Source organism: Poecilia latipinna, unplaced genomic scaffold (genome assembly GCF_001443285.1).
Source record: "Poecilia latipinna isolate Pla-1442-1.1 unplaced genomic scaffold, P_latipinna-1.0 Scaffold748, whole genome shotgun sequence".
Taxonomy (NCBI): Eukaryota; Metazoa; Chordata; class Actinopteri; order Cyprinodontiformes; family Poeciliidae; genus Poecilia; species Poecilia latipinna.
In genome coordinates this window covers 35,717-62,924 of record NW_015113364.1, presented here as the reverse complement: position 1 = coordinate 62,924, position 27,208 = coordinate 35,717, and the positions used below count along the sequence as shown (strand labels likewise).

Here is a 27,208-nt window from a genome sequence, read left to right as displayed (position 1 = left end):
TATATATATATATATATATATATATATATATATATATATATATATATATATATATATATATATATATATATATAACAACAATCATAAAGCAGCAGGCTGCATATAAATACCAAATAACTGACTTGCTAATTATTTCACAGCTAAAATCACCATGAAATAGCACAATAGAAACCCCAGCAATCTTATGGTGACTTAGGATTCATTCACACCAACTCTGTTTAGTCTGTTTTAATTGAATTTTAGTTTGCTTCCCTACAAAGTCTGGTTTGTTTTTGGAGGTGTGAAGGACTAAAAACCTAGCTCTCGGTTCAGTTAGATTGAACTCTGGTGCAGTTCGAATGCATTTATGGAAGTGCAAGTAGAGTGGAAAGCACTCCAAAAGCAGGAAGCGAACTGTAGCGCAGCACATTCTGGGTAAGTACAACCAAAACAAGCACTCAAGTCTATGGCTAGCAGGAAAAATGGCTAGTGGTCTTTTATCAAAGACGAGAGGAAAAATCTTACAACCGCTAAAATCTGACGTCACTCAATTTTTGTTATCTTGTAAAGACGGAAATTGTGCTCATGTCTTCTTCAGAGGTTTTCATGTTGTTCCCTTCAGTAGTTCTTGTTGCAGCACCATCACAGGCAAGGAGGCAAATGGGTTTTTCAATAGTTTGGATCAGTGCTGAAAATTTTGTTCCTCAATCGAACCGAGTCTGCCGGACTATCAGAGGTGAAAACACCCTAATAACATCAGAAACCTTATTTTAATATTTGGGATGCGAGTTTTAGACAACATGATGGAAAAGAAAACATTTTTTACATTTTCTATTTCATATTTTTCAGGACTTTTACAAACTGAGAGAAACCATGGGTTAGGTAATTAATGCAGTCAGGTCCAAACTTACTCAAAAAGTTTGCTCATGCTAAGCATTAAGGCACCACTGACCAAGCAGACATAAAGACTATATGTGGATATTTTATTTTCTTGTGGCCCTGAAGCCCTTGTGTATTTTTGGGCTTTTGCTTTCACATCAGCCTGATTTAAATATGAATGCCAAGTGGCCATGGCTTCATGAAATCTCTAAAAGCATTTTTTTTTTCCCAGGCATCTTTGAACCTCTCAAGCATGGACAAATTCAGTGTCTGAATAAATTATGGTACTGAGCAATTTTAGCTCTCTCTTTAACCACTGACTACATATTGATGTCCTCTGTGCGCATGGGGATTTCCACAGCATACACACTGACCTGAATCATCCACAGCGGGAAAAAGAATTTCATTTTTGGATGAGAACATTGGCGTAATGGGGGTGGTGGGAACCTCAAGTGTTAGAGAGATAGAGATGAGATATGAGGAAATCTAAAAAGGAGAACTGGTCATCTAATAATCTGAAAATGGCAACAACAACAACAACAACAACAACAACAAAAGTTCTACTTCTCTAGAATTGCTGCAGTGTAATCTGATGAAACATCAGAAAATGAAACCACAAAACCAACTCTGAATAAATATGAACTGCTGACCTTTGCCATGAGACTGAGATTTAATCTAAATCAAATAGATGGAAAATGCTTTTAGGCAAAACAGCAGCTAAAACTACTTAGTTTCATTCTTTGTACCACAAAAATACTTTTGGTCCTCAAGGTTACATGCCTTTAAAATAGAGTCTATATTAAGCAATTCCCCAGGTGTAACCCTGCAGGCTATAAGTATTTATTACAAACCCATAACTGCAACACAGCATCAACTGATACGTCTTCCATAAAGACATTTGATCAAAGATATAACTTAGGAGCAGATCTTTTAAGAAAAACAATATATGCGAACTGAAATCATATCAAACCATCACCATTCCGTCTTGGGGTGGTATTAGCCCAGCTGCACAGTGGTTTTCTGTCAGGCTGAAACTCTGGCAGTTTAATTCCCTTCCCCATTCAGTGTGCCAGAGTGTCCTTGAGCTGCACACTGAACATCCTCAGAGCCTCTGATATATTTGTGCGTGCACATGTGAAATTAAAACCGAAATTAAATGAATATATTAGATAGCACTGTATTATTGAGAAAAAAAAAGAAAAAGCCCTGTAAAGAATAATAAAAAGAGCTGTTGCATTTGCACCCAAGGTTTCCCCCAGGGTATTACAAGCCTGGAGGGCCGCCATGCTTTAAGTGCCCCCCGACCTCCTTGTGGTTTTATTTATTTTATTTGGAGGTTTTAAGTCCAAACCTCCAACTTGGAGGCAATGACTCTCTCCATTTCTCTAAGACGTGTGGTCTAGTTTGCAACCTGTACTTCCTGTTTACAAAGGCCTTGCGCTGCTTCAACATCTGACAAAATAACACTTTGATTGATTTGCTCCAAAACCAGTAGATGGAAAGGTATAATTAACTTTTTTCCCCCCATTTTGCCACATTTGAAAAGTTTGCTCAAAATTCTTATGACAATGGATGAAAACGTATCTGGTTGGGTGAAACTCGTGGTATTTTCAGTAGAGTACGCCAACGTTTCTTTTCTGTGTCTGCAAGGTCCAAAGAGAAAAATCTGTCTCCCTTAACTACAATTCTCTACAGATGGTGGAACCAACATTTACAGGAAGCGACGGCTTCAGTGACGTAACAATATGTCATCTAGGTTGCTTTCTGCCTGTGGAAAACCAAAAGGTTCCCGCCAGCCTTTCTACAGAATCAGCTAAGAACCAGCTTTTAGCCTCACTCAATGGTTCAGTAATAAAACCGCCCTGGAGGAACTCTGGTTTGTGAGGACTGAAGCAGGAATGAAGTAGGAAGCAGCTTTGTTCCCACACGACTTCAGAATTCACTATTCAGCTTTCATTCTCAATAAGAAACACATAGAGAGAAAGAGTGTTCTCTCTTGACAGAAAGACAATACAGACAATCTACTGGAAAGAGAGAGGAAAAGATGTCAGCCTTCCTCGTGCCCTCTGAGACAGGATCTCCAGCAGACACTCAAATACTTCAGCAACAATAACACTGAAGTGTGTGTGTGTGTGTGTGTGTGTGTGTGTGTGTGTGTGTGTGTGTGTGTGTGTGTGTGGGGGTGTGTGTGTGTGTGTGTGTGTGTGGGAGAGAGAGACTGTTTCCCATAGACAACATGGATCCCAGGAAAAGAAGGAGGCAAAGAGTTCACACCCAGAAGTCAGACCTGACTGATTTAGGTCAATGTCTGCATGTGTGACGATGTGTGTTGCTTTTGCCCAAATAAGAACAGCAGCAGCAAAAGCATTCATGTTAGGTTTTTATTGCTAAATATCTGAACCACAGGAGTTTTCAGATTTTAAAACTCATTTTCCTGTTTGTGTGTTCTGATCAGATGAACTAAAGCTACAAAATAAAATTAAAAAAACATTCCAAAACTTGGTATCTGGAACTGATTCACTTCAAAACCTTCAAAGTTTCTTGTTAAGAAAGTCAATTTCCCTCAGGCAAAAACAGAAATACAGTAAGAGAATCTACTGGTTTTTTTTTTGTTTGTTTTTTTAATGGTGCTCTGAATGTTCCTCCATTATGATGAGTCTAGCAGTGCACGCTCTAAAGAGGCAGTAAGTCCCACTCAGCCTGGTTTGTGGTTAGGAAATGCAGAAGAAGAAGCAGCACTACCAGCCTGGAGAACCACAACTGCACACAAACATCAAACTCACTGTCCTTTTAAATGTAGGAATTAATCCTGGGATCGAAAACAGCTAAAAAAAAAAAAGGAAAAAAAAGCATCAGCTTCTCTCTAGATAGGCATCCTGAGACGTGAACTCAGCTGAATGTTTTGAGTATTATCTGTTCCAAAAACACGTTCTGCTGTGATTTCAAATCTGAACTTGTCTCCTTTGGAAGGGTAGCTCCACAAAAGTCATAAGTTTGTCATTTTGATTTTCTCAATAACAAATATTAAGTTATTTTACATAAATTTGTCAAAGATATATAGAGACTGCTCTCATAATAAAATCAATAATAAAACTGAAATACTATAAAATACAATATGGTGATGGAACAGTATCCTAAAAATCAGATTTTTGTGTGTATTTGGGTAGCAAACGTAAACTTTGGTAAATTCTTGGTTGACTTCAATCTAGAAAAGCAAGCTTTTTTTGTTGTTGTTGTTGTTTCAACGATACAAATAAAATAAAAATTGTGTATGAAATATATGAAAAATACATTTTCTTGGAAGATGTTAGCTTGTGTTGCTGTCAGCGATTCATGGTTAAACAGTAAATCAGAATATTTTAATTGTTTTTTCAACTACACAGAGTAGTTTTCACTTACACACACACTGATAAAGCTCTGGTTTTTATTTTAATGAGACAGTAGAGGTCTTATTTTATGTTTAACAAGTGTTAGGCTTCCAAAAATGGCACATAAACTTATTCACAATGAGAAAACTTCATTTTGAAGGACTTAACGAGGGAGTAAAAATGCCTGTTTTCTAAAAATGACTTGGACACAAACAGCATAAAAGGAAAACTAGGAAAGTTTTTTGTCCCAGTGTACTGCTGAGACCATTACCAGATTCCCCACTTCTTTAGGGACAACTGCCATCAACAGTTACTTTTGGCCAAATACGCCTAAGACGTCATTGATCTAATTGTCACAGTCGCAGCATGAGGAAAATCTGGAGTTTGACGAGCAAATAAATACAATCGAGTTCCCAGCAGTTATGAAACATCTAAACCACGCAGGTTATTTTTGTTCGCCTTACAGACGTGGAGCAGTTTATCGCCAGATCCGCAGAACGAATTCACAAAACACTCAAAGTTTTCAATCTGAATCCTTCTGGTGCTTACTAAATGTTATTTGGTTTGTGGGTTATAAAAGAAACACGAGAGCCAGGACACAAATGTGGAGCTCATGTAGATTTGATATCTGATTGGATGGGCAGCTGAAAGAGAAATATCATTGAGAGTTTTAAATGAAGCACTTTCTTTTCCAAAAATGCAGAACAAATCATTCTAAAAAGGGACTCATAAGCCTACAGCTGAAGAAGCTTTATTATGACAGTTTTCGAAAACGCCAAACCAAGACACCTAGAAACAGATGTTATTCCTGACATCTAGAGGCTGTTTTAGATACAAATGACCGAGATCAGTCACAGCGTGATTAAAGTACATGAGATTTTCACAGACATCCAAACCAGGGGGCTGTAAAATAGAAACATCATGCATAAAAGCGATATATCTCAGCCTGTTCCTCTGTATGCTGGCACTTAAAAAAAAAAAAAAAGCATTCTGGGTAAAACCAGACTGGCCGACTTGTGTGTAGGTTACAGTTTTAAAAAAATAAAGCTCTGAGTGTGCTTAGAGTTTAAGAGAAGTTAGGTCAGGCAAATAAACATTCATAAATCACTTTTACATCATAAACGATCAGGTTTGATTTTACTGAGGCTTTATTGGACTTTAAACATGCAGTGGGTGTTCTGTTCGTGCCAGCATACGTTAGGTTTACGACGTTTACTGCAGTCAGAAGGAAACAGCGGTTGCAACACAGCAGTCTTACCACTAGAAGCGGCTAAGACTTTTTCTTTTTTCTTTTTTGGAGCTTTTTTAAATCTTCTGGGCTACATAACCAGGGGGTAAGTGATCATCATACTTTAATACAGTAGGTCAGACAGAAAACTCTGTTAAACACTGCAGTGAAAGATTCTTTGATCCTAAAAGGAAATAACTCTGTTTTCCAAAAATGTAAACATATTTAATCTAATTTCCTGTAGTTTAAGCATGGCTGGTAGGAACACAGTGATGATCTATTTCTAAGGTTCAGAAACACAGTCTGGACTTTTTTTTTTTTCCTTTCAGAAAGATATAACTGGCCAACCTGAACCCAGTTAAGTTACAAATGATCTTTTGACCCAGCCTGAAGAAGAAAAGCAGCCATGCTAGAGCTGTGGCGTGTTGCTCGGCAGTCAAACGCTCCACCGCATCGGTTGCCAAAGCTGCTCTCTTGAGTGAGACCCTTCAGTTCAGCTGGTCGGAGGTTTGATCTGCGCTTCCTGACCGAATTCCATGTGACAAGGACAACCTGGACCGGAAGGCTTTAGGAAGTGGGCAGAAAGCTCGATGGAATTATTAAAGCCAACCCAGAGCTCCGGGGTGATTTTCTTCTTTTTCTGGACCGGCTCCGTGTCTGAATGTGAGGCGTATGGACACGGTTATAAATGAAAGAAGATCTGTCCTAATGGAAATGAACAAAGTACAAACCTGATGCCACAGTAAAAAGGATGGAAGTTACTGCTCTGCTTTAAAGCTGCACTGTGTCATTTTTATAATCAAAATGTTTCATGTTTTTCTGCTACTGCTAGCAGCAGAAATACACCGCTCCCACTCAGAAACAGGAGGACCGATGTTAATCGTGCTTGTGTAAGTGCTGCTCACACCCTCCCTCTTGCTCTTTTCTGGGTTATGGCTTCTTCCCCACACTGGAGCCTGATATGAATGTGCAAGCTAGTTATCATTGCCACCAATAAGAGAAGATAAATAATTTTCATATAACTGTAAATTGTTTCTCCACTATTGGCACATTGAGCAGCGTGTTGGCGAGCATGGTGACAGCACTAAGACCCTCCTCCTAGCTCTGATTGGCTGTTTCTGAACAGGAGTGGTGTATATAAATACATACAGTGTATAAAAGGATCTTTAAGATCTGTTTGCATGTATGAATAATGATGTGAAACTCCAGTATCTGGATTCAAATGTATGATTTTGGTTGGCAAAAAGTTAAAACTAAAAATTTAATTCACTACAATTTGCCACGAGGTTCGGTTTTATTTTCACATTTTGTTTTTGCCATTTTCTCTTCTCAAATAAATAATTTAAGTTATTACGAGGAACCCAAACCTTCTACAATCTTTACATCTGGACATTTTAAAACTGTTCATCATTTCTTCCATCACACATGTAATCGCCAAATCAACTAATGGCTCATGGCTAGAGCACATTATGTCCGAGGGGTAATAGTGGTACGTTGTCAAATTAAATCGACTACGATACTCAAAAACCCTCCAAAGAAAGCCCTTCTGAGTGACGAGTAGAAAACAAATGTTTTACTTTAATCCGACCCGTGACTGCAAGCGAAATCAGGGTCTCTCTGAACGTAATCATATCTGAAGAAAGATGTTACAAGGGGGAGCTTTTTGGGATTTCCACAGAGCATTGGTGCACATTATATCTGAATCCAGCTAACGTGAAACAGAAAGCGATAAAAGGACAGTGACGGATTTACTGTGACTGAGGCTGAACAGATGGTTCGAAGCGCAAACTGGAACCAGCTACATTGCTAACCTGAAAACTTCACTTTTCTGCTACGGAGGCAGCAAATTGAGCAGAACTTGACTCGTCCGTTCTTAAAACCAAAACATATATGGATGATATTTGTCATACCTTTCTTACGCAAAGCTCTCATTCCCCAAATGTGCACATTCACCCCATTGCAGTTTATCTTGTTTACACTGCCCCAGATGGGGCATTTGAAGGAAGTAAAATACTCTTCATTGTGCAGACAAAACATTAAAGTTCACTAAGTCTGCTCACACTGTAATGAGCTGCTAGAATGAACTCAAGATGTGAATGAAGTTCAGTTTCTTGAAGCTTAGCAAACATCAGCTTGGAAAATGTTTTGCTTCTGCTGGATTATCCGGTGATAAAAAGTTCATAATCAAATCACAGGCTTTCTGTTGAAAAATTTGAGGCACAGTGAAACTCGACAAACAGATAAATGCTGGTATAAAATCTAATTTGCAACAATTTAATCTGGAATATTAGATGCTTAACAGTTTTTAGTGTTTAATCAATTGAATGGGTACTTTACTAATTTTATTGCATTTTTGTCTGATTTTATTTGTTCATTTTTATGTCTATTTAAATTGTGAAATCCTGGTCAAATTTTGTTGTTTTTAAAAGTACAAATTAATAGAGCTCATAAAATAAAAATTAATACATTTCTTTTTTTTTTTAAAAAAAAGGACTTTTCTCAAATGTGTTCCTTAAGGCAGAAAAGGAGAAAACAACTCAATGTTACATTAACTTAGATGTCGAAATATTTTATTTCTAGAAATCTCCTCTTAGGTTTTCAGGGGGGGTTTCTGGCAGTCAAAACAATAAATTGCAAATGTGAAGAACTATCACATCTGGGATTTTTTTTTTAAGTATTTAAAAAAAAGGAAGAGAAAAAAGAAACCCCATGGTGATACTGAAGGAAAAATTGCCACTAATCAACATATTTTTGCTGCATTCTCAGTTATTTTCCATATTCAGCTCTTTTTGGAGGTGTTACTTTCATAAAGTAAAAACATATTTGGGAGGTTGGGGAAAAAAAAAGTGGGCAGCTCTCTGAAACAGATTTCTTAATGCACCCTTTCACAGACTCCTCCATTTTTAGATATTCTTCAGCTTAATGCTGAAACGACACCGTTCAGTTCAGACCAGCCCCGTCTCTTTTTCTCATGATCTTTGTCCCCGGGTTACAATCGGTCGCAGTGGAGTTTATGTAACATGCCAAAAGTTGATTTGTTGTTGTTTACTTTTTCCTCAGTCAAACGACTTGCAGAGCGCGCCCAGTAAGCAATAAAGCAGTCAAACACAGTCACACACTCCACTCAGACACACATTCACATGATTCGGCCGCTTAGCTGTAGTTTTATTTGGGTTCTGGCAGGAGCAACAAAAGGATTCGCAGTAGTAGCGCATTCCCATCAACGCTAAGTGGAGACCGACGCTCGCACTGCCAACACCATCTAGCCAATTACAGTCATTAGCTATAATCTGCTTTGAATTATATCAAGACCCCATTAATGAGAGCTTGGCTAATAACGAACAGCCACTCCTCAGCTGTTTCACACCAACATCGACCATGGACGCCATGTTTTCCTCTAGCCTTGCAACTGTAAGTAGGATCAGGAGATGACTGGAGCTTTCAGGTAGCTAATTTTAAGCTAGCTATCTCAACAGGCTTTCTCCTGAGCCTTTTTAGACGATTTTAATTGTTATGAATTTATAACATAGCTAGATTATCACTGGGAAAGGGGGGAAAAAAGCTTTGAAGACTGGTAATGAAACAAACTTATACTTCAGACCTCCAAAAAATAAAGCAAACATTTCTGAATGCAGATTTTATTAAGGCACTAATTACTAACAGTCTTCAGGGTGGATGTTGTTGCTGAGCGAAGAGGACGCAATATGAGCCATTTTCAAGTTAATGAACAAACTTCTCCACAGAATACTCAAGGAAATAGTGCTAGCCAGCCAACACAACATGCTAAACCAAGTATTAATGTATTTTCTGTACACTTAGATAACAGTTTGCTTCTGCTCCCAAAATAGAGGAATGCAAGAAAAAATATACTTTAAATGCTTTCTTTATATCTTACATCACAAGAGAAATAAAAAATTATCAGCATATTACACCTTTACTAAAATAAGAGATTAGAAATCATTCTTTTGTAACACTTGAATATCTAGTTCAAAGACTTACGTGTATGTTTTTATTTGAATAAAAATACTTACTACAGAATTGAACTTCAAAAACCAAAATGTTTTTCTTACTATGCTTAAAACTATATACAGCAATACATGTAATGTTGCATTTAAATTTATGTGTAAAAGAAATGTCATCAATGTGTTGAAAAATGCAAATGTTGGGGTCAAACACCGATACAGAAAAGAATGAGTTAAATGAACCATCAGACTAATCAGCTGATGCAAAAATGCCACTGTTATAAGCTCAGTGATTTCAACTAAAGTGAAAGATTGATAAGATCTTTCTGGAATACAGAGAAATGTTGCAAAAGAGAGAGAGAGGGAGAGAGAGGGGGAGAAGAGAGAGAGAGGACAAATGGACTTCCCAACAGTGTCTTACAGCTAATATCTGCAAAAAAAAAATAAAAAAAAAATACATGTGTTATAGATTACCTGTCTTGGCTTGGTTACTTTGGTGAGGCAGTATATATTAAAATTGGACTAATTCACTGTGCTCTGAGATGTACTCTCAGTTTTTCTCACTGCGTCCGTCGCCTCTTCTGCAGTGACTTTAATGTGGCCTTGGCTGGTGGCAGGCGGTCTCCACAGTGACAGATCACTAAGCCCAATTGATTAGATGAAGGCCTTTCTCTTTGAGGTATCAACCTTCCTGCACAGGCAGTACTTTCAGTGGCGTTTCAGCAACTCTGTCGCCAAAGACTTTCAACAACTGAGGCCAAAATGATGAGGCAAGCACTGGGAAGGCCTTTTAGGCTCGACCTGACATACGCATGTGTGTTTAAATGGTTTAATGGTTTTAAATGGTTAAATGTTTGTGTGATCTGCAAACATCTGCATTCCTGGAGTTTGATGTGACAAATGCACAAAAATTAAACATGTTGTGGGAAATACACCTCCAGCTGCAAGAGTAAAAAAAAAAAAATGGGATAATTGCAGAAAATCTGGACATTTTTCAACACGTCTGTATTAGTTTCATCTTCTTTCAGAATGTGAAACTTTGCTCACAGGTAACTTTAGAAAGGAATAACCTCCATCACTTAGTAACTAACTTTTAGTTGCTAAGTAACTTCAGCCTCAAAAAAGCAGCACAAAGTTGCTAGCATGTTCTATTTCAGCCTTGTGTTTACTTGTCGACAGAAACGTGTGACAGAAAAAAATGAAAAACACGACCGTTAAGAATAGAAGGCGTTAGGCCTGTCACGATAAATTTTGCTGAGCGATTGTCAAAAAATTATTGTGATAAACGATAATGTTTCAAGCCCTTTTGACACTGATTTAATGGAAATAACTAATAATGCATGCGATTTCCTGCCATAGATAGATACACAAAAGCTAATCAAGATATTTTAATTATTTCATTCTTTTAATCCACTTTTATGAATCTCTGTGTGTTTGTAAATTAGTCTGATTGTAATTTTATTTCCTAATTTCAACAAATCCAATATTATCGGGATCTGATGTTGAATATAAGCTAGCTATTAGCTGACATCATGGATTTGAACTTTGCATTAAGTGCCTCTCAAAAGTTTGTGCAGAATTATTTTTTTTAAACGTTTCCAATATGTATCATCCACTAGGAAATGTTCAACCATCTTTTTTACCAGAATTTATTCCATAGTTCAATAAAAAAATGTTGAACACATTTGTAAAGCCTGTCTTAAGAAATGCATCAAGTTTTTCAAAATAGCCATGAAAAGAAAAAAGGTCCAGTGTTGAACTTTCTCTGACATACTAGATATCAATTTCCATGCCAATTCCTGATAGATAGTGGCCTGTTCTTGCTTTATCAGTAATGTCACTTCACATTTATTTTTGTTCACTCGCCTGAAGGATTGACGACATTTCGTGACTGGATTAAAATCAGCGGACTTTTCTAATATTTTCAAACCACAGTTATCACTTCTACCTTGTGACTTGGAACTCCAATGTGCAGGAATACAAAGCTTTTCCATCACCAAACACTCTGAAAAGATTGAGATCCAATTCTTTACTGATAGGAAAGTGATTTGTGAGCCCAGACGCTTAAACAAGAGCCAAACCCTCAAATGGTTTGCCGCAGGGTATTTCGTTGTTAGCTTTTCTTGTCTGGACAGAAATTCTTTCAGACAATCTGAAAGTCGGGAGGAGACTTCAAAGAAAATAACTTCCTTCCAGTGCAGATCACTGGGAAAGATGTCGGATACAGAGAAATGTTTTTCTTGGAGAGAAATGACTTCGTTGTTGCCCTTTTTGATACCAAGCGTCCATCCAAAAGTCTGCCATTCCTGACCAAGCACTGCAATGGTGGCGGATCATTTCGTTTAAGGCCTCTGAATGGTCGACGTACCAAAGTCGGTTTTCATTGTTGTATTTGGGTGACAATAATTGCATCATTGTGTTCTCATGTTGCCCACCCCTTCATGCCACAACCCCAATGGCAAATTTTTCTCCCCTACTGTACATGTTGTGTGATTTGTCTGAGTCTCGTAGATGTGTTTGTTTATGCGGAAAACTACTCCTCCAACTACTCAACTTCCAGAAGCTGGATTTCCAGCCAGAGAGCAAGACAGATAGTTTTAGGGAGCAACTGTCCACGACTATGAGGAAGTACATGCAGTTGGACCAAAACACTGAACTTCCCCTTTCTGGTCCGATAGAGCGGGCAAATGTCCACTGTCATCATCCGTTCTTTTTTTCTAATAATATGGGAAATAAAATATCTTCTAGTTCGTCAATCATTACATCCGTGTCCTTCAAACTTGTAAACTCATAATGATGACTCAATAAATAGTTGACCCGGACAAAAACTTATTATTTGCCTGTAAAGCTCGTCTGATGCAACGTGACGGCGACGGTGTGTGTTTTCCTGAAGGTAACCCTGGCTGACAATGAAGGATGATTTTAAGCACCGCGCCGCTTTAAGGCAACCATTCTGTTCTTCTAATTCAATCAGAACAACAGAGTGAGATCAGTTTTCCTGTCGTCATTAACGCGTTCCCTCGAGGTAACGATAAGATCGCAGAACTGATGCCAGCAGTTTTTGTGGCTGAGCTAAAGCAAATGGCAAGTGTCTGTGTGTGTGTGTGTTTCCTTCATAACACTTATTTTCGTTGAATGTCAAATTAAATGCGTTTATTGGAACATTGTACAAACTAAAGTTTGCCAAAAATAAAAATTTCAATCTTAAAACTTCTGGGCATGATTACATTGTTTAGCAGAAGGACTAAACAGATGTATTGTGTATACACAAAATATAGCAATATATTTCATGCAACATAAACCAAATTTCCTGTTTTATTGTAATAAAAGTATTTTATAGAAATAAAAAAAAATGCTATAACACAGTGTCCATTATGGCTTTTTGAGCACAGACTGATCTAAAAATTGCAGGATGCCTCGGAAACTTGGATTGTAAATTCCACTTATTGTTTCCAAAGAACAAGAGACAATCTACCAAGACATTGTGTCTGTTGTAGTCAATTGGTTCAGGTAATCCTTTTGTCCTACTATAAACTTTTTGTGTTTTATTAGCATTTGTTAAATAAAAAGTTCTTTCACCAGAACAGTTTCTCTGTTTTGCTTTTTTTCTGCCCGGGGCCTCAGCAGGGCCGTGGTGATTGACTGCTACTACCTGTATCATCGCTTGTGGGATTACATTTCTGTTTTCTTTGCTTAGTGCATCTTTCTCATCATCACCCTTCACCTACGCCGTTGTCGTTGTTTGTGCTCCGAGTCTTTTCATGTTGCTTCATGTTTTGTGGTTTACATTAGGTTTCTTTCCTGCTGTGCGGTGCCTTGGTTTCTCCCTCGAAACATATTTCCTCCAGACTTCGAGCTGCTTCCCGAATCTGGGTTCTTACTGTGCTTGACACTATGAGACGTGTGCCTATGGTTCCATATTGTACTATATAAATCCCTACATCTTGTCTCCTACTGTAGGGCTGGAAGTAATGCTTTCACAAACCAAAAGGATGACTAAAAAACAAATATTTTTGGTATTTTCACATGGTTTAAAGTTAAAGTATAATCTGTTCTGTTAATTTTGTAAATGTTAATTTTCTAAATCGGATCAAAATTAACTTTTTTGCATCACTATCTATAAAGTTTGTATTTGTACAAGCCTTACTGCAAAAAAAGAAGAAAGAAATTGAGTTTGCTATGGCCTTGAGAAGATTTTTGAAATCAGGAAGTTAGAACAGCTAGTACTGTCATTGCATACAAATGAAACTGATACCTGAAAATATGTTGACATATTTAGTGTGACTGCTGGGTACTCGGTATTAGATTTTTCTGTTATGTAGCAACTAGAACAATTCGGGATTTTTAGGATAAAGTTTGAAGAGAATTCTAAAGGTTTTGAAACTTGTTTTGTATACATGAACAGCATCCTACATAACAAACCAAATATGGTGAAGTTTAGCACTAGACTGAAATTGGCCTTGAATGTTAGAAGTTAACTATTATTTGTCTTGTCAGTTTGAACACACTTATGCTTTTTATGCCCTTAGTTACTGCATTATTCCAGAAGTGTAAGATTAGTTTATCTTGTAAAAACATTAGGGAAGATGCTTAAGAATTCATTTTTAGAGATGCAACAAGATCTCTTGATATTAAAGTAAGAGACAGCAATAAATTAGTTGTTAGCATCACTTTATGTTGTGTGAAGTCTAAGCTACTATGACTTCTGGATATGGCTTGTATCTACAGGATTCTTATTTTGAAGTGGGAAAGGTAGTAGTTCTTGAGTTTTTTTGTTGTGTGTGTGACAGAAATGATTAATAAAGACCTAGATAAGCTAGCCGACAGAAGTGGTCTACAAAAAAAATCATTTTGGGAACTCTGTAGAAGACTTTAAAGTTGATAGAGTTAAAAACGAATTAGAATGATGCGACTCCGTTAGCTTTAGCTTAGGTTTAAGCTAACAATATTAAAATTAGCATCTTATTTGTAGATTCCTATCAGAGCTAAGCTTAAGGAATATACCACAGTTATTTATTGTTTCACAACTATGTTTGATCATCTCCAGTCCAAATTGGACACACTTGTATTGATCAAACTTGAATTGAACATTTCTGGAGAGAACAGATTATTTACAAAACACAATTTGAGTTTTAGGAAACCTTTCTACTTGAAAAAACACATAAACGGAAAATATCCATCACCTTTTGGCACCAGGTCCATCTTAGAATTAGACAACCATAAAACATGTTGACACATGAGAGATTCACACCTGAACTGGAATATTCTACTCTAACCACATTTTGCAAATCGGTGAAAAGCTCATCAGAAAAAAATACTGTTAGAAAATCGTCTCACTCCTGTGGCCCCGGTGTCACGCATTTTCTCACCCTCCAAGCTAAGCGTATTTCCAGGCCCGCGTTGGACTTACTTGATCGCAGAGCAGATGTTGTGACCTCGATCTCGCTTGCAGCTTGGTAGGGCTGGAATGCTGACGCCGAATTCATCTCGCTGGCAAACGGCTCAGGACTGTGCGTTCCCGTGGAGCTGGCGCTGGTTCCGTCCCCTCCATTGTGTGGATCCTGCTCTTCGTACACTGCAACCAGCTGAGGAGACAATGAAACAAATGCTTTCACATACTGTATCTTTTTATCCGCACAATGGTGCATTAACTGGAGTGCCAGACGCTCTGCATTCGCTACAGCCAAAAATCGCTCCAAGTGGCATCATTTCACTCCAAAGTAACGTGTCGTTGTGGAATTTTATTGCAAATAATTTGTTCTTTTGGGGGAATTTAGCGATCTGGCTCATCTCAGAAACATGTGTGTTTCTGTAAGGGCGTGGGTTGCTCCCGGTTGCCAGGTTTGGCTCCCAGGGCAAGCTGCTACTCCGTTCTAACAAAAAGTGATTCGTTGCCACGTTTCCCAGGCCAGATGGAGAAAACTCCCCAAAGCATCGCATGATCAGATCACCACCACTCATTATCGGAGCCAAAATGACCGAATAACGAGAGGAAAATGTGTAACATAACTCAGCAGAAGAAGAAGAAAAAATGCCAGCCAGTGGAAGGTACCCAAATGATTTAAATTCTTTCTGAAAGTCTCGTGGATTTCGACCCTCGCTGAAATAATTCCAAAGACAGAAGGAATGCAATACTGCACAACCTTTGGTAGCAGGGAGGACACGGCAGTGCCAAGTGGCTTTTTCATTTTCAGCTGAATCCTCTGCTGAACCTCTCAAAAGAGGATTAACCTCCGTCTCTATCCAGACTAAGCAACCAAACAGCAGCAGAAAGATGTGCCAGCATGCAAGACAAAACAACAACGCATATATTAAAGACTTGAAATGAGTTATTTTAAATATTTTTTCTGCTACCTGCAAACACACACACGCATACACACACACACACACAGAAAAAAAAGAATTAGTCATTTGTGAATATCACATTAGGTTGATCTGAAAGCAAAAAAAAATAAAAAAAATAACAGTTTTCCCATGTATTTGCTATTTTTCATCTCCCGAACACAGGAAAATCTGCATACAAACAAGCTGAAATATGTCTGCTCCTCTGTTTGATTTGGTTCATATCCACAAGAAGAGTATTACACTTAAGCGTGTTCGTGTGTTTGTGTGTGTCTGCATATGAATTCACGCCGCTCTGCGTGTATGCCTCTGTGGTTTACAGCGGCTGTAATTCACAGCAGCGCCTCTCACGCTGGCTTTGTACAATTAAAGCAGCCTGGGTTTTTTTTTTTTCCCCCTCTCTTCTTTTCCTTCCCTTAAGATGTTTTGCCGTGTGTCGGTGCCGTCTCCGAGAATCCTCTTTATCACCGAAAGCTTTCATTTCACCCTAATCACGTTCCATCCCGATGTTAAAATTACATTCCTCAGATTGTAAGGGTTTATCACGAATGTGCTCAGCACACCAGAGAGGCAATCAGAAAGGAAAGCGATCTGCTACTACCAACATAAGAGGAGGCATCATAGCTCAGGCGTGCTTATTGGTAAATATGCGAATTCACGAGTGAAGGCGTAAAAGACGGTTTTGGTTTGACTGCAAACAAACTTAAACGAGAGATTAAAGCGTAAAAAGCGAACATGTGTGTGTGTGTGTGTGTGTGTGTGTGTGTGTGTGTGTGTGCGTGTGCGTCTTGGGTGAGTTCTTCCAAGAAGAAGGCTTAATGCGCTAAATATTTTTATAGAGATGAAAAGAAGAGGGCCTAAAAGACAAAAAGACTTTTTGCCGTTTACACTGGCCGAGTGTGATGTGTGCAGCCCAATGGATCATTAGCAATGAAATAATCAGGCCTCCCATTCATGTGTTACTGGGAGCATTTAACGACTCGACAAGCCATGTGCCTGCCAGCTGCCCATTTAGGGAAGTGCTTAATACTGTTGTTGCTGTCTGGGGGAAAGCCTATTCATTTTTAAATACTTTTAAAGTCTCATTAATTAAGTCGGCTTGTCTTGCCCACTACGAAGCCCTCTGTTTCATAATCAAATTAGTCTACCCCTGCACTGAATTCAGGATTTATGACGTCCAGTAATGAGCCATTTATTCTGCTATGAACCAGGACGTAAGGATGCAAAATGTGAATAGATCCACACATAACAGCTGTTTTGTCCTTGAATAAAACTCTCTTTGGTGTGGAAGTTGTTACTGAGGGATGAAGACAAAGTTAGTTATTCTCAGTATGGGTATGTTTAAAAATGCTTGGCCAAGTAATCACGAGATCCATTATGTTTGAAAACAACTTGGAGTGAGTCAAAGCTTTGAAGCAAACCAAAGTAAGTGACCCTTCACTGGTGCAGATAGAGAGTCTGCATAGTTTGGCAAAAGAATGTTAATATTGGTTCATTGCTGCAAAACCTTTCTTAGAATTTATGTAAATACCAGAGCAATGGCACACATGCAGCTTGATTTTGAAGATATTAATAAAACATCTGACATATTCGCTCACTATTGTGTCATTTAGCGAACAGAGATAATTTTGGTCATCAAACAAGAGAAATTTGTTTTTTTTTGTTGTTGTTTTTTTTTATGTTTTTAAACGTCTGGTTTTAACTCCATGTGGTACATGGGGCAGAGTTACGACACATGGCAATTAATCTTCAACACATCAAACAAATGGTTGCAGTCTGTCTTAGCTGACTGTGTATGCTAAAGTATCAGTATCAATAGGAAGAAAACACTAGAGCATTATTTACCGGATGCAGCACATGCTCCTATAATGCAATGAAGCAATGTGTGGCAGGGTTAGTCAATTTACAAAGAAATTACTAGGTTTATCTACTTTTCAGAAATTTTGTTTTTTAGTTGGAGAAGGCTTCAACTTTTATTTGACGAAGCTTACATGGAAGACTGTGAAGTGTCTTTGGAACAGCAGGTAGATTTTATCAGACACCAGGTTTTCACACGTCTCTCTTCCATGTCTCAGAGCTTTTTCTTGCGGCGTTTTGACCTCTGTCTGTGTAAGGAAGAGCAGGGCGCACGTGGCCGGAGGGAGAACTGACGCAATTTTTGCTTTTGGTGAGACAGAACTCAAACTGCTAAAGCAGTGAAATCCATCACAGAGCACTCGCCTCCTCCTGGGAATTGATCGCAACCACTTCAGAACAGAGACAAGTTCACACTTCTTTTTGATTTCTATTTTTGATTTTTTTTTTCCCTCTCTCTTTTATTCACTCACCGTCTCCTTTAAGCTACTGTACAAAGGATGCTGGAGATGAACTCAGAAGTTTTTGACGCGAGAGAAAACTTTCTAGGCCAGGAGACGCGACGGCTAATTGTCGAGTGGCGTGACAGCCGAGGCTGAGGGAGACTCTAAATAATGTTGAGACTACAATGAAACACACCAATCAAAACCAGAGATATGAAAAGGCAGAGAGAAAGATTTAGGGGAAGAAGAAAAGAATTTTCCATTTTCGAGGGTCGGGATAAACTCCAGACCGGTTTCAAAAACCTATTTAGCTCCCACCTGCTTCAGTTGAGAGAACCATGGAAAAGCACGGAGCTGGCAGTCTTATTTCATGGACCTCTCTCTCTATCTCTCTCTCTTTTTCCCTCTAGGAGAGCGACAACACAGATGCTGCTTTAAGCCCCTGTAGCAAGGCTTGACACTCATCCACTTTCAGCCTGTTCCACTGACTGTCACAGCAGCTGCCAATCAAGCGCTATCTACCTGGAAGCCCGAGGGGCTGTTGGGGGAGAGGCATGAGCGGGGGAATGGATAGAGATGATGTTGAACGGGTGAAACGAAGCGGGGGATTGAGGAGGAAGCGGAAGAAAAGAGAAAGTCAACTGAGGCCAAGCGTTTTTCAGTTGCGTAGGTACAAGCTGTGTTCGGTATTTCCATATCATTAAATGGAGTGAGCTGGCAGACAGTATTAAAAAAAAAAAAACGCAGAAATTCAGGGATGCCTTTCATGTTGGCCTCCTTTGATCACCTTCCGGCTTTTGGCAGTAAGGTGAAGAAGGAGAAGAAATGGAGAGGAGGTAGCTGAGGGGGGAAATGAGAAGCAGTTCTGACAACCACTTTTAAGATCTCCTCTCTGCGTCCGCTCTCTTCCCCCGCCGCCCCACCAGAACCTGTGATCTGCGTGGATGCATGGGCGATTGGGATTGGCGTCGCTGCAAAACGCCTGTCCAAAACACTCACCAAGTGGCACGGGAAAGGAGCAAGACAACAGAGGCTATTGGCAGCTGTATGCACCAGCAGCGCCAACAAAGGCAAGAAAAAAGTGTCGCCTTGCAAACATATTCATACGCTGGGAACATTTACACAATTAGTTACTTTAGTACGGCAAGCTTTAATATGTATTGTATGTTGTGGAATTTTAAATAGCAAATGAATGCCTGAATGGAGCTGCTCTATCAGAGTGGCTTAGTCAAAGCAAAGCAGTGATGGCACCAAATTTTTTTAAGTATTGTGATGTGAGAGCTGAATAAAAATGAATGCTTCATTTCTCCAATTCAACATTTAAAAGAGGAACATTATCCAAAAATCTATTTTTTCTCATATTATGATATTTTATGTCCTCATCGAAAACATACCTGGAGTGTTGTTTTCACTCTTTCACGAGTGTTTAAGGAATCCTGAATATCCTGTGGCAACCATTCAGGGGTGCCTTAAAGTTTGCTCATAGAAAGTGACACCTATTTATCCAAAGCTCCAGGGTAGAGCTTCAGTCTACAGTTGAGCTTCCATCCAAACAGAGCAGTCCTACCCCACACGGTTCCTCCAGACTAGCAGCAGCAGCAATTAGCAAAAAATCTGGTAGAAGTGTGCGTCTACTGATCTCATTGTATGAGCTACTTCTCAGTCCAACACCCTAAAGGACGGTTGTAAATAACGGAGGAGCATTATTGTGATGATGTGCTGGATGGGGAGTGTCAAAAAGGACTTCTTAAAGAGACAGATACGTTATGATGCAAAGTTAGATTTTTTTTTTTTTTAGATAAACAGTATTTTTCTAACAACTGAAAAATACGTTGTTATTTGATTGTGATATAAAATGACATTATGTTCCTGGAAAATACATGACAGTTAAGATTCCTAAACCGCTGTAGCCTTTTCCTGTCACTTGACAGTTATTAGCACTACATTTTTCTTTTGTGAAATGAAGTTATATTCCTAAGGGTATGAAATATTTAGCCAAGAACTGTACAGTGAGAAAAGTAAACACACATACCTTGACACTCCCAGAGACGGACAGTGCTTCATCTCCCCTCTCGCTGCCATTTATCATCATTTTACTGCAAGGGCACCGGTGCCACAAAGTTATTATAGGTACAGTACAGGTGGAACAGTGAAGTCACGTACTCCAGAGAATCCAAGGACTTCAAACTTGTTGAGTAATGGCCGTGAATCACCATATATCATCTACAAACTGCTAGTTTTTCCATCCATCTGTCTGTCTATTCATCACTCCCTCCGACGTTCCCGAGACATTGTGGAGGTTTTGGACCATTTCTCAGTTTTCCACACCAGCAGAGGTCGGTCTTAGATAATACTTTGTTTGTAGAAGAAAAGAATTGGCTTCTTTTTAAAGAATCAACCATGGAATCGACCTTAAACCAAGATTGGTGCGAACAGCCCTTTCTCCCCTCACGGTGAAGCTATTACAGTTTTTAATATTTTATTCTTCCTCCTGTCCATTATTTCTAACACACCATGAGTCAAGCAATCCAACAAAGTGCTTAGTTATGTATTTTCCTGCTCATCAAGAGCATCAAATATTCAGAGAAAGAGTCTCCAGCACTCTTGGCCCATCACTTGCATTCCAGATAACCATCAAACTGTGCCCGGCTTTAGAAACATATGCATATTGCAGGTGCTGTCACATGGGGTTGATGCAAGGGAAGACTGCCCCCAAAGGCTGGCTTTTGCAAAGAAAAAAAAAAAAAAGACGAGAGTGGAAATGATGACACAACTTCGAAATTCAATGTAACGTGGCAAAAAAAAAAAAAAATGCTGTGACACGTAAAGTACATCCTCCCGTTTTCTTACTGTGAAGGTGTGCATCAGCAGTGGAGCAGGGCACCGGGAATCAAAGGGAAAAGCGAGATGAAAGGCTTAAATATATGCAATAATACTAAGCAGACAATTAGTTTGTTCTGCTTAATATGAGCTAAAATAAAACACACATATATATTTCACTTTGGTAAAGACGGTTCACCACAGGAAAAAAAAAAAGAAAAACGACGAACACATGGTGGGAACACTGACAACGTGGATCGCAGTGAAAAAATACACAGAGCAAGCAAAGTTTAACCAGATTACAGAGTCATCCCTTTCAAATCCACAAGGCTAAGTTCCCGTCCACCTTTGAAGTTTCCCTCCTGGGCGCGGGTAATGAATTCACACATATTAGAGGCTGGTGTAAGAGCGCTACCTACGCAGTGCTGACAGAGGAGAAAGTTCCTACTACGCCCCCGACACATTCTTCCATGTATATTAATACCTTATAACCTATGCTCATATGTGCAATTCAATTTCGTTCAGCCCTGGGAAATAAAATGTTAAAAAAATATACTTTTTTTTTTTCTTCAATTTTTCCAAGATCATTGCTGACTGAAAAGCAAGAAAGAAGCCAAGGTTATCAAGTAAGAGCAGAAAAAGTGATGACACTAAAAGCAATTAAAGTGAATCTCTGTAGACAGATGGAAAGAGATATTGTAATCATTTTACGACCTTGATGGGCTTAATAGCCACTGATTGCTTAAGGGTTATTAACACTGAGCAGACACATGAAATAATGCTGATTATGTTTCGCCAAAACATTTGACACAGCCTCATGAGCCTCATTAATAAAGGTATTTCAGACAAGCATTTAATTACAAAAGTTATATTATTATACATTCTCTCTCATAAACGAACATACATGTCAAAATTCAATACGAACTACTTAATCTCTTTGATTCCGTGGAAAGTTATCCATTTCAGTGTTGAACATTTAAGTACATATCAGCCTTTTAGTAATTCTGCAATGAGCAGAAAATGTGTTTTCTAGATCAAGAATCATAAAAAGGTTATCTCTTGAAGAGCGGTCTTTATAAAAGTTCATCTATAATGTTAATTAACAGAGATGTGCTATTGTAATTGAGCTCACCAGTGTTAAGTGTTCAAAAAAAGACAGCAAAAATAATATTACCACAGAGAAAATTGTACATAAAATTGTACAAGGATCAGCACTGTTTTTATTCCATATGTCCCACAAATAAAGTGCAATAAATCAATGAGGTCTTGTTCCCAAACAGGGAGGGAATCCCATGTCAACTCCTTTGAGGAAGCTAACATTAGCATGCCACCGCATGCTAATGTCTGCTAATTCAGGAAGCCTGCACTTAGTTTCAAGCATGTTTCTGTGATAAACAGAATACAAATATTTTTGTTCGCTCCCCACATCCTTTATTTCTCCAGGTTGTGTGCAAGAAAATCTCACCTTTGAAGGGATGAATGTGCAGCAGCAGTGATGTTAACTCCATTACAGAGGCCTGCTGTGGCCCGGTGACTGGAGATGAAGTGAATGTTCTGACAACAAGGATAATGAATAGGACTGGTATCATCAGATTTTTCCCTACACACCCCATCAACATGGAAAATAAAGGCCAGTCAGTCAGTAAAACAGAGTGAATTAGTATTCTTCTCTTTATACCCAAAAGAGGGTTGGAGAAGTGAAAAATATTCCAGAAAAATCTTTAAAAAGGATTTGTCCTTCAAGAAAAACAAAAAAACAAAAACGAAGATCTTCAAACATGTTTTGGTGTCCCTTGTGGGATAAAGCGGACAGAATAAACAGCAGACAGAGGATTGGGCAGACTCAAAGGGAAGAGAGTATCCTTGAAAAGCCTTTACATCCTCTGCAGTCAAGGTGTGTTGGAAATCAGGTGTTTAATACCTGCAGCAAAACTAGGTCCAATTATTGAGACATAAAAGTTTTCCCCCGCTCTTTTTATCAGTGTTATCCATCTCCGTCGTGACGCTGCAAAAATAGGTGGATTGATTGTCTGTCTCAGAGTCTAGTGAGCAACAGACCTACAGCAAATGGATCTACTTGACTCAGAGTTCCCATTTCCACAATAGAGCCTTTGTCATATGTAACACTGGACAAATGTTGACCGACATCCTTTTTGTTTCGACAGATAGCAATATTTCAGTTTAGCTCAATCAAAATGGTGAGGTATATACTGTATACATCTTTGTAATAGTAAAAAAAAAAATTATTAATGAGGATTTTAATGTTTTCTTCACAATAACACACTTCCCAAGGACCTTTACATACAGCTTACTGTCAACCTGTCAACCCGGTTTCACAAAGTAACTGTTGGCAAATTACGGTTTATATCAAATATCTGCCCTCTGGCTTTCATGCTGTCGCCTGGGACGGCCCTGGGTGCACTGCCTCATCGCCCCGAGCCACGGACCAACAACAGAGGCTGTTTATGTGCCTAAAACTACTTAATATGCACAAGGAAGCACTTTGCATTTGAACTAAATAGAGTTCAGAATTAACACTTCAATGTGCATGGCTGCTGAAAGCAAACCCCTACCTTGACTGCATCTTTTTCACAGTAACTTCTGAGGCTTTGTTGTCCTGAGCGGTACATTCAGCTAACCTTCAGTGATAAACTTCAACAAATCCAAACACTAAGAATTAAGCACTCATCTTGACAGCTTTATGTGGTAAATAAAATGGGTCGATGTGTTCCAATGGAAAGCAGAACTCAAAAACGCAAGCATAACAAGAAACTGACTGCATCTGACAAGGTTTGTAGTTATTTTTGGAGGTCTATTAGAAATAATTTATATTTTATGTTATCATATTGCATAAAAAGTAAAATTAGATTGAAAGAATATAAATAATGATAGTGTTGGTATCTTAAAACTAATTTGCTGAAAATGTACAGCAGGATTTAGGGATTCTTCAATGAAGTCTTGAAGAAAAAGTCAAGAATGGGTCACTGGGTTTTCATTTTTTACCAAAATAAAAGTTTCAGAAGAGTTCTTGAAGAAATCAGTTTCTGGGGTTTCTGTATCTTATGGGATTATCACAAAAACAAAAAACAAAACAAAAAAACTGCAATAATAAAACAGTCGATGTGTGTGGCATCTTTTTCTCTGACATACAAGCTGGGCCCATAAACATTTCATAAAGTGCTGCAAAAGATGCTGGTGGACAGCAGCATTTGTTTTTCTACTGGAAACATACAAAAGCTGAGGGGAATACACAACGACTGAAGCACTCTAAGACCGTATATACTATGATTAATCCAGATTTCATGACATTTTTATTTCATTAGCATTACACCACGAGCTTTAGCATATTAGCCACTACAGCTTTACATCGGATGTGGACGTTTAGGGCAGTTTGAGTCCTTTCAATCGTTGATATGCAGAGTGAATGCCTGCCATTTAAAATACATTAGCTTATTAAATAATGTGTCCAACTTATGATGTGCACAAACTGGCATTAAAATCATGACTTTTGTTTGACATAATGCAGCTCTTTTGCAACTATACCAACACAAACAGTTTTAGCTTGATGCCAGTTTGGCAACAAGCTAAAACTGGCAGAGATCCACGGGTCAAGTGGAAGAATCTGTTAAATAGACAAAGTTTGTTTGTTCACTAGAACAATCTGGCTATTATAGAAAAGTGAGGTGAAGCAAACCATTTTTGAAAGAAAACCCAAGAGAAGTCGTATTTGTCCACTGGCACAAGCCATGTAGAAGACTCAGTGGTCAACTAACCGCTGGCAAACTGGTTCTAGTCACATGTCAACAAAGTTAATTACTTTGGACACATCTTTCCCATTGTGAAACAGTGCATCATGCTATGGAGATGCTTCTCCTTAGCTTGGACAGGAAAGCTCTGAAACAGATTGAGCTAATTATAAGATCCTGGTCACTGCTACAATTTTTGGTTTAGTTCAAAGCATATTCATATGCTAAAATGGTCTAGTTAAAGTTCAGAAATAAATTATATGCAATCTGATTGAAACTGAGCTATTTTTAAAAGACGACCAAGTATGTCAGTTGAGAAATGTGCAAAGTTGGTTTAGAGATATGGCATCCAAGAAACATCCTATGCATTGTTGTCTAAGAAAGGCTGAATATGAATAGATGCAACACTTTTTCGATATGCATTTGCAAAAAATTCAGAACCCCCCCTTTAATCCACTTTTTACTTGTGCACTACTTTTGTGTTGGACTGTCACATGGATGCCAATGGACGATGGATTCCTACATATTTTCAGGAAAAACAGCCAGTCAAATTGTAGGTTTGTCAAATATCGAACTAGAAAAATGAATAAATGAACAATCAATATGATATACATTTGGCATAACTTTGATTTATGAAGTCACACGGTTACTTGAATTGGTCAGCCAAAAAAGCTGGTCTCTCTCCTTTCCCACCTCGCCTCCCCCCCACTACAAACAACACTGAGTAGTAAACAGTCCCAGTGATCAGTAAGCCAGGAAACGTGGTCAGCCAGCCCGGCAACACTCCAACCCATGACCCAGTCGGCAAGCCACAAGAGAGCCAAGTGGAGCTAAATGCCCTGCTGCTGGCACTTAACTTAACAGTGACAGCGCCAACACCCACAACACATACACATGCACAACAAGCCGGTGGGGACAGCACTGTCATTATCTGCCATCTGCAGGCCTGAGTGGCCGTAGCCTGGAGGTGAGAGGAAATGAATAGGAGGAAGGTGAAGCGCAGCGAGAGGATGCCACCCCTTATGTGTGCATTCGTAGGGAGGCAAACATGCGATGTGAGAAGCGACACGCTCCCCCAAACACACCAAATCACGGCGGAGGACAACAAAGAATTGGCTCGGTTTCTGAACAGGGAACACACAGCTCTTGCTTTGTGAGAGAGAAGTGTGCAACCACAGAAAAACAAGAACAGCCAATGAGGAAAAAAAAAGAAAACAGAACACCGGCACTGGTGTATTTGTGGGTCTGAAAGCGTTTTAAATTCATTGCGTTTAATAATGATTGCATAATTTAAAAAGGATGTGGTATTAGTTCCATGATCTTATTTGGTGGGCATTTCTCGTATCGTTTATCATTTATAAAATATTTATAAATTTGTTATCTTAAGAATTTTCATTTACCGTTGTTACAATAATTTCCAATTAATGTTTATAAACCCCCAAAGCTGTCCGTATTGTTAGGATTTTACTACTTTCTCCACCGTTTGTTCCAGAGTATCAATAAATATCAGTATGTTAGAAAATATAATTAAATGGTAGTTACTGTATGCAGTTTAGTGATACAGATCAGACTTCATGTGACTGGTGTTACAAATCAGTATGGTTTTCAAGAGCAGTGTGCTGTGACACACAGACATGCAGTTACCTGAAAAAGCAGTAGTTCTTATCACTTTTATTGTTATCGCAATACCACAAAGTATTGCAATAAAACTTTAAGTTCATATCGCCTACCCCCTCTTTGATTCTGTTGTCATGACTTACAGTTAGCAAAAACTGTCTCATTTAGGACATTTCTCTGTTGTCTGCTCAACATTAAGTGTTTATTGCACCATATTTTGATATTTAAGAGCAAACTACAGTAGTGCTTGCAAAATATAAAAAAGGACAACCTGAAAGAGTATCCCAGTCAGCGCAGGATAACAAGGACACAAACTGCTGAGACATTCAATGACTTCCTGCTGCTTCTTGCTCTGCATGCCGTTTCTGTGGCTGTGGCCAACTGCATCCCTTCACAGTCCTCCACACCTTTTTTTCTGGCAGCGGCTGAGTTATTTTCAATCAGCATTTTGGATTTTGAAAAAGAAAGATGCTTGAAGAGCTACAGAACATGTGGGGTAAGTATAGGTTTCAAACATACTCGTGTGTGTGAACACACACACAAGTGTGTGTGTTCACAACAGAGTTAAGTGAACTTGAGTGAAGTCCCCCTACCGCCTTCCTCAAATGACACAAAATTGGTGTCAAATGTTTGTGTTACATCCGTGCAGCAAAAAATGTTGGTTCTGCCGCTGTCATTTTAAAGATGTTAATAAATATATCAAGAGGTCATCAAAGGTCAACCAGTCCACCTTTAAAATAATCCAACAGACCTAGTGTCAATCAACTGTGCCATGTTTCTGCGTCTAAAATATACGTAGAACAGTTGATTGACACCAAATGTGCTCGACTTTGTAAATGTGGACTGACCTCAGGAAACATTTCTTAATACCTTTAAAATGATAGCGGCACAAACAAAACTTTTTTGCTGCACAAACCAGCACAAAATCTGATCAATTTGAAGAAAGTTACTCACCATGTTTGACAATTAG

The 27,208-nt window shown here is 38.7% G+C and overlaps 1 protein-coding gene across 1 annotated transcript in view; it reads right to left on the bottom strand.

Moving 5' to 3' along the window:
• Nucleotides 1-15,001, bottom strand: part of LOC106955576 (partitioning defective 3 homolog) — a gene marked incomplete at its 5' end in the record, with an annotated part of 185,235 nt that extends 170,234 nt beyond the window's left edge. Inside the window, one exon of the mRNA XM_015045839.1 lies at nt 14,827-15,001. Coding sequence (XP_014901325.1) covers nt 14,827-15,001 — 175 coding nt within the window. The remainder of the gene's footprint in view (nt 1-14,826) is intronic.
• Nucleotides 15,002-27,208: the final 12,207 nt, after the last annotated feature.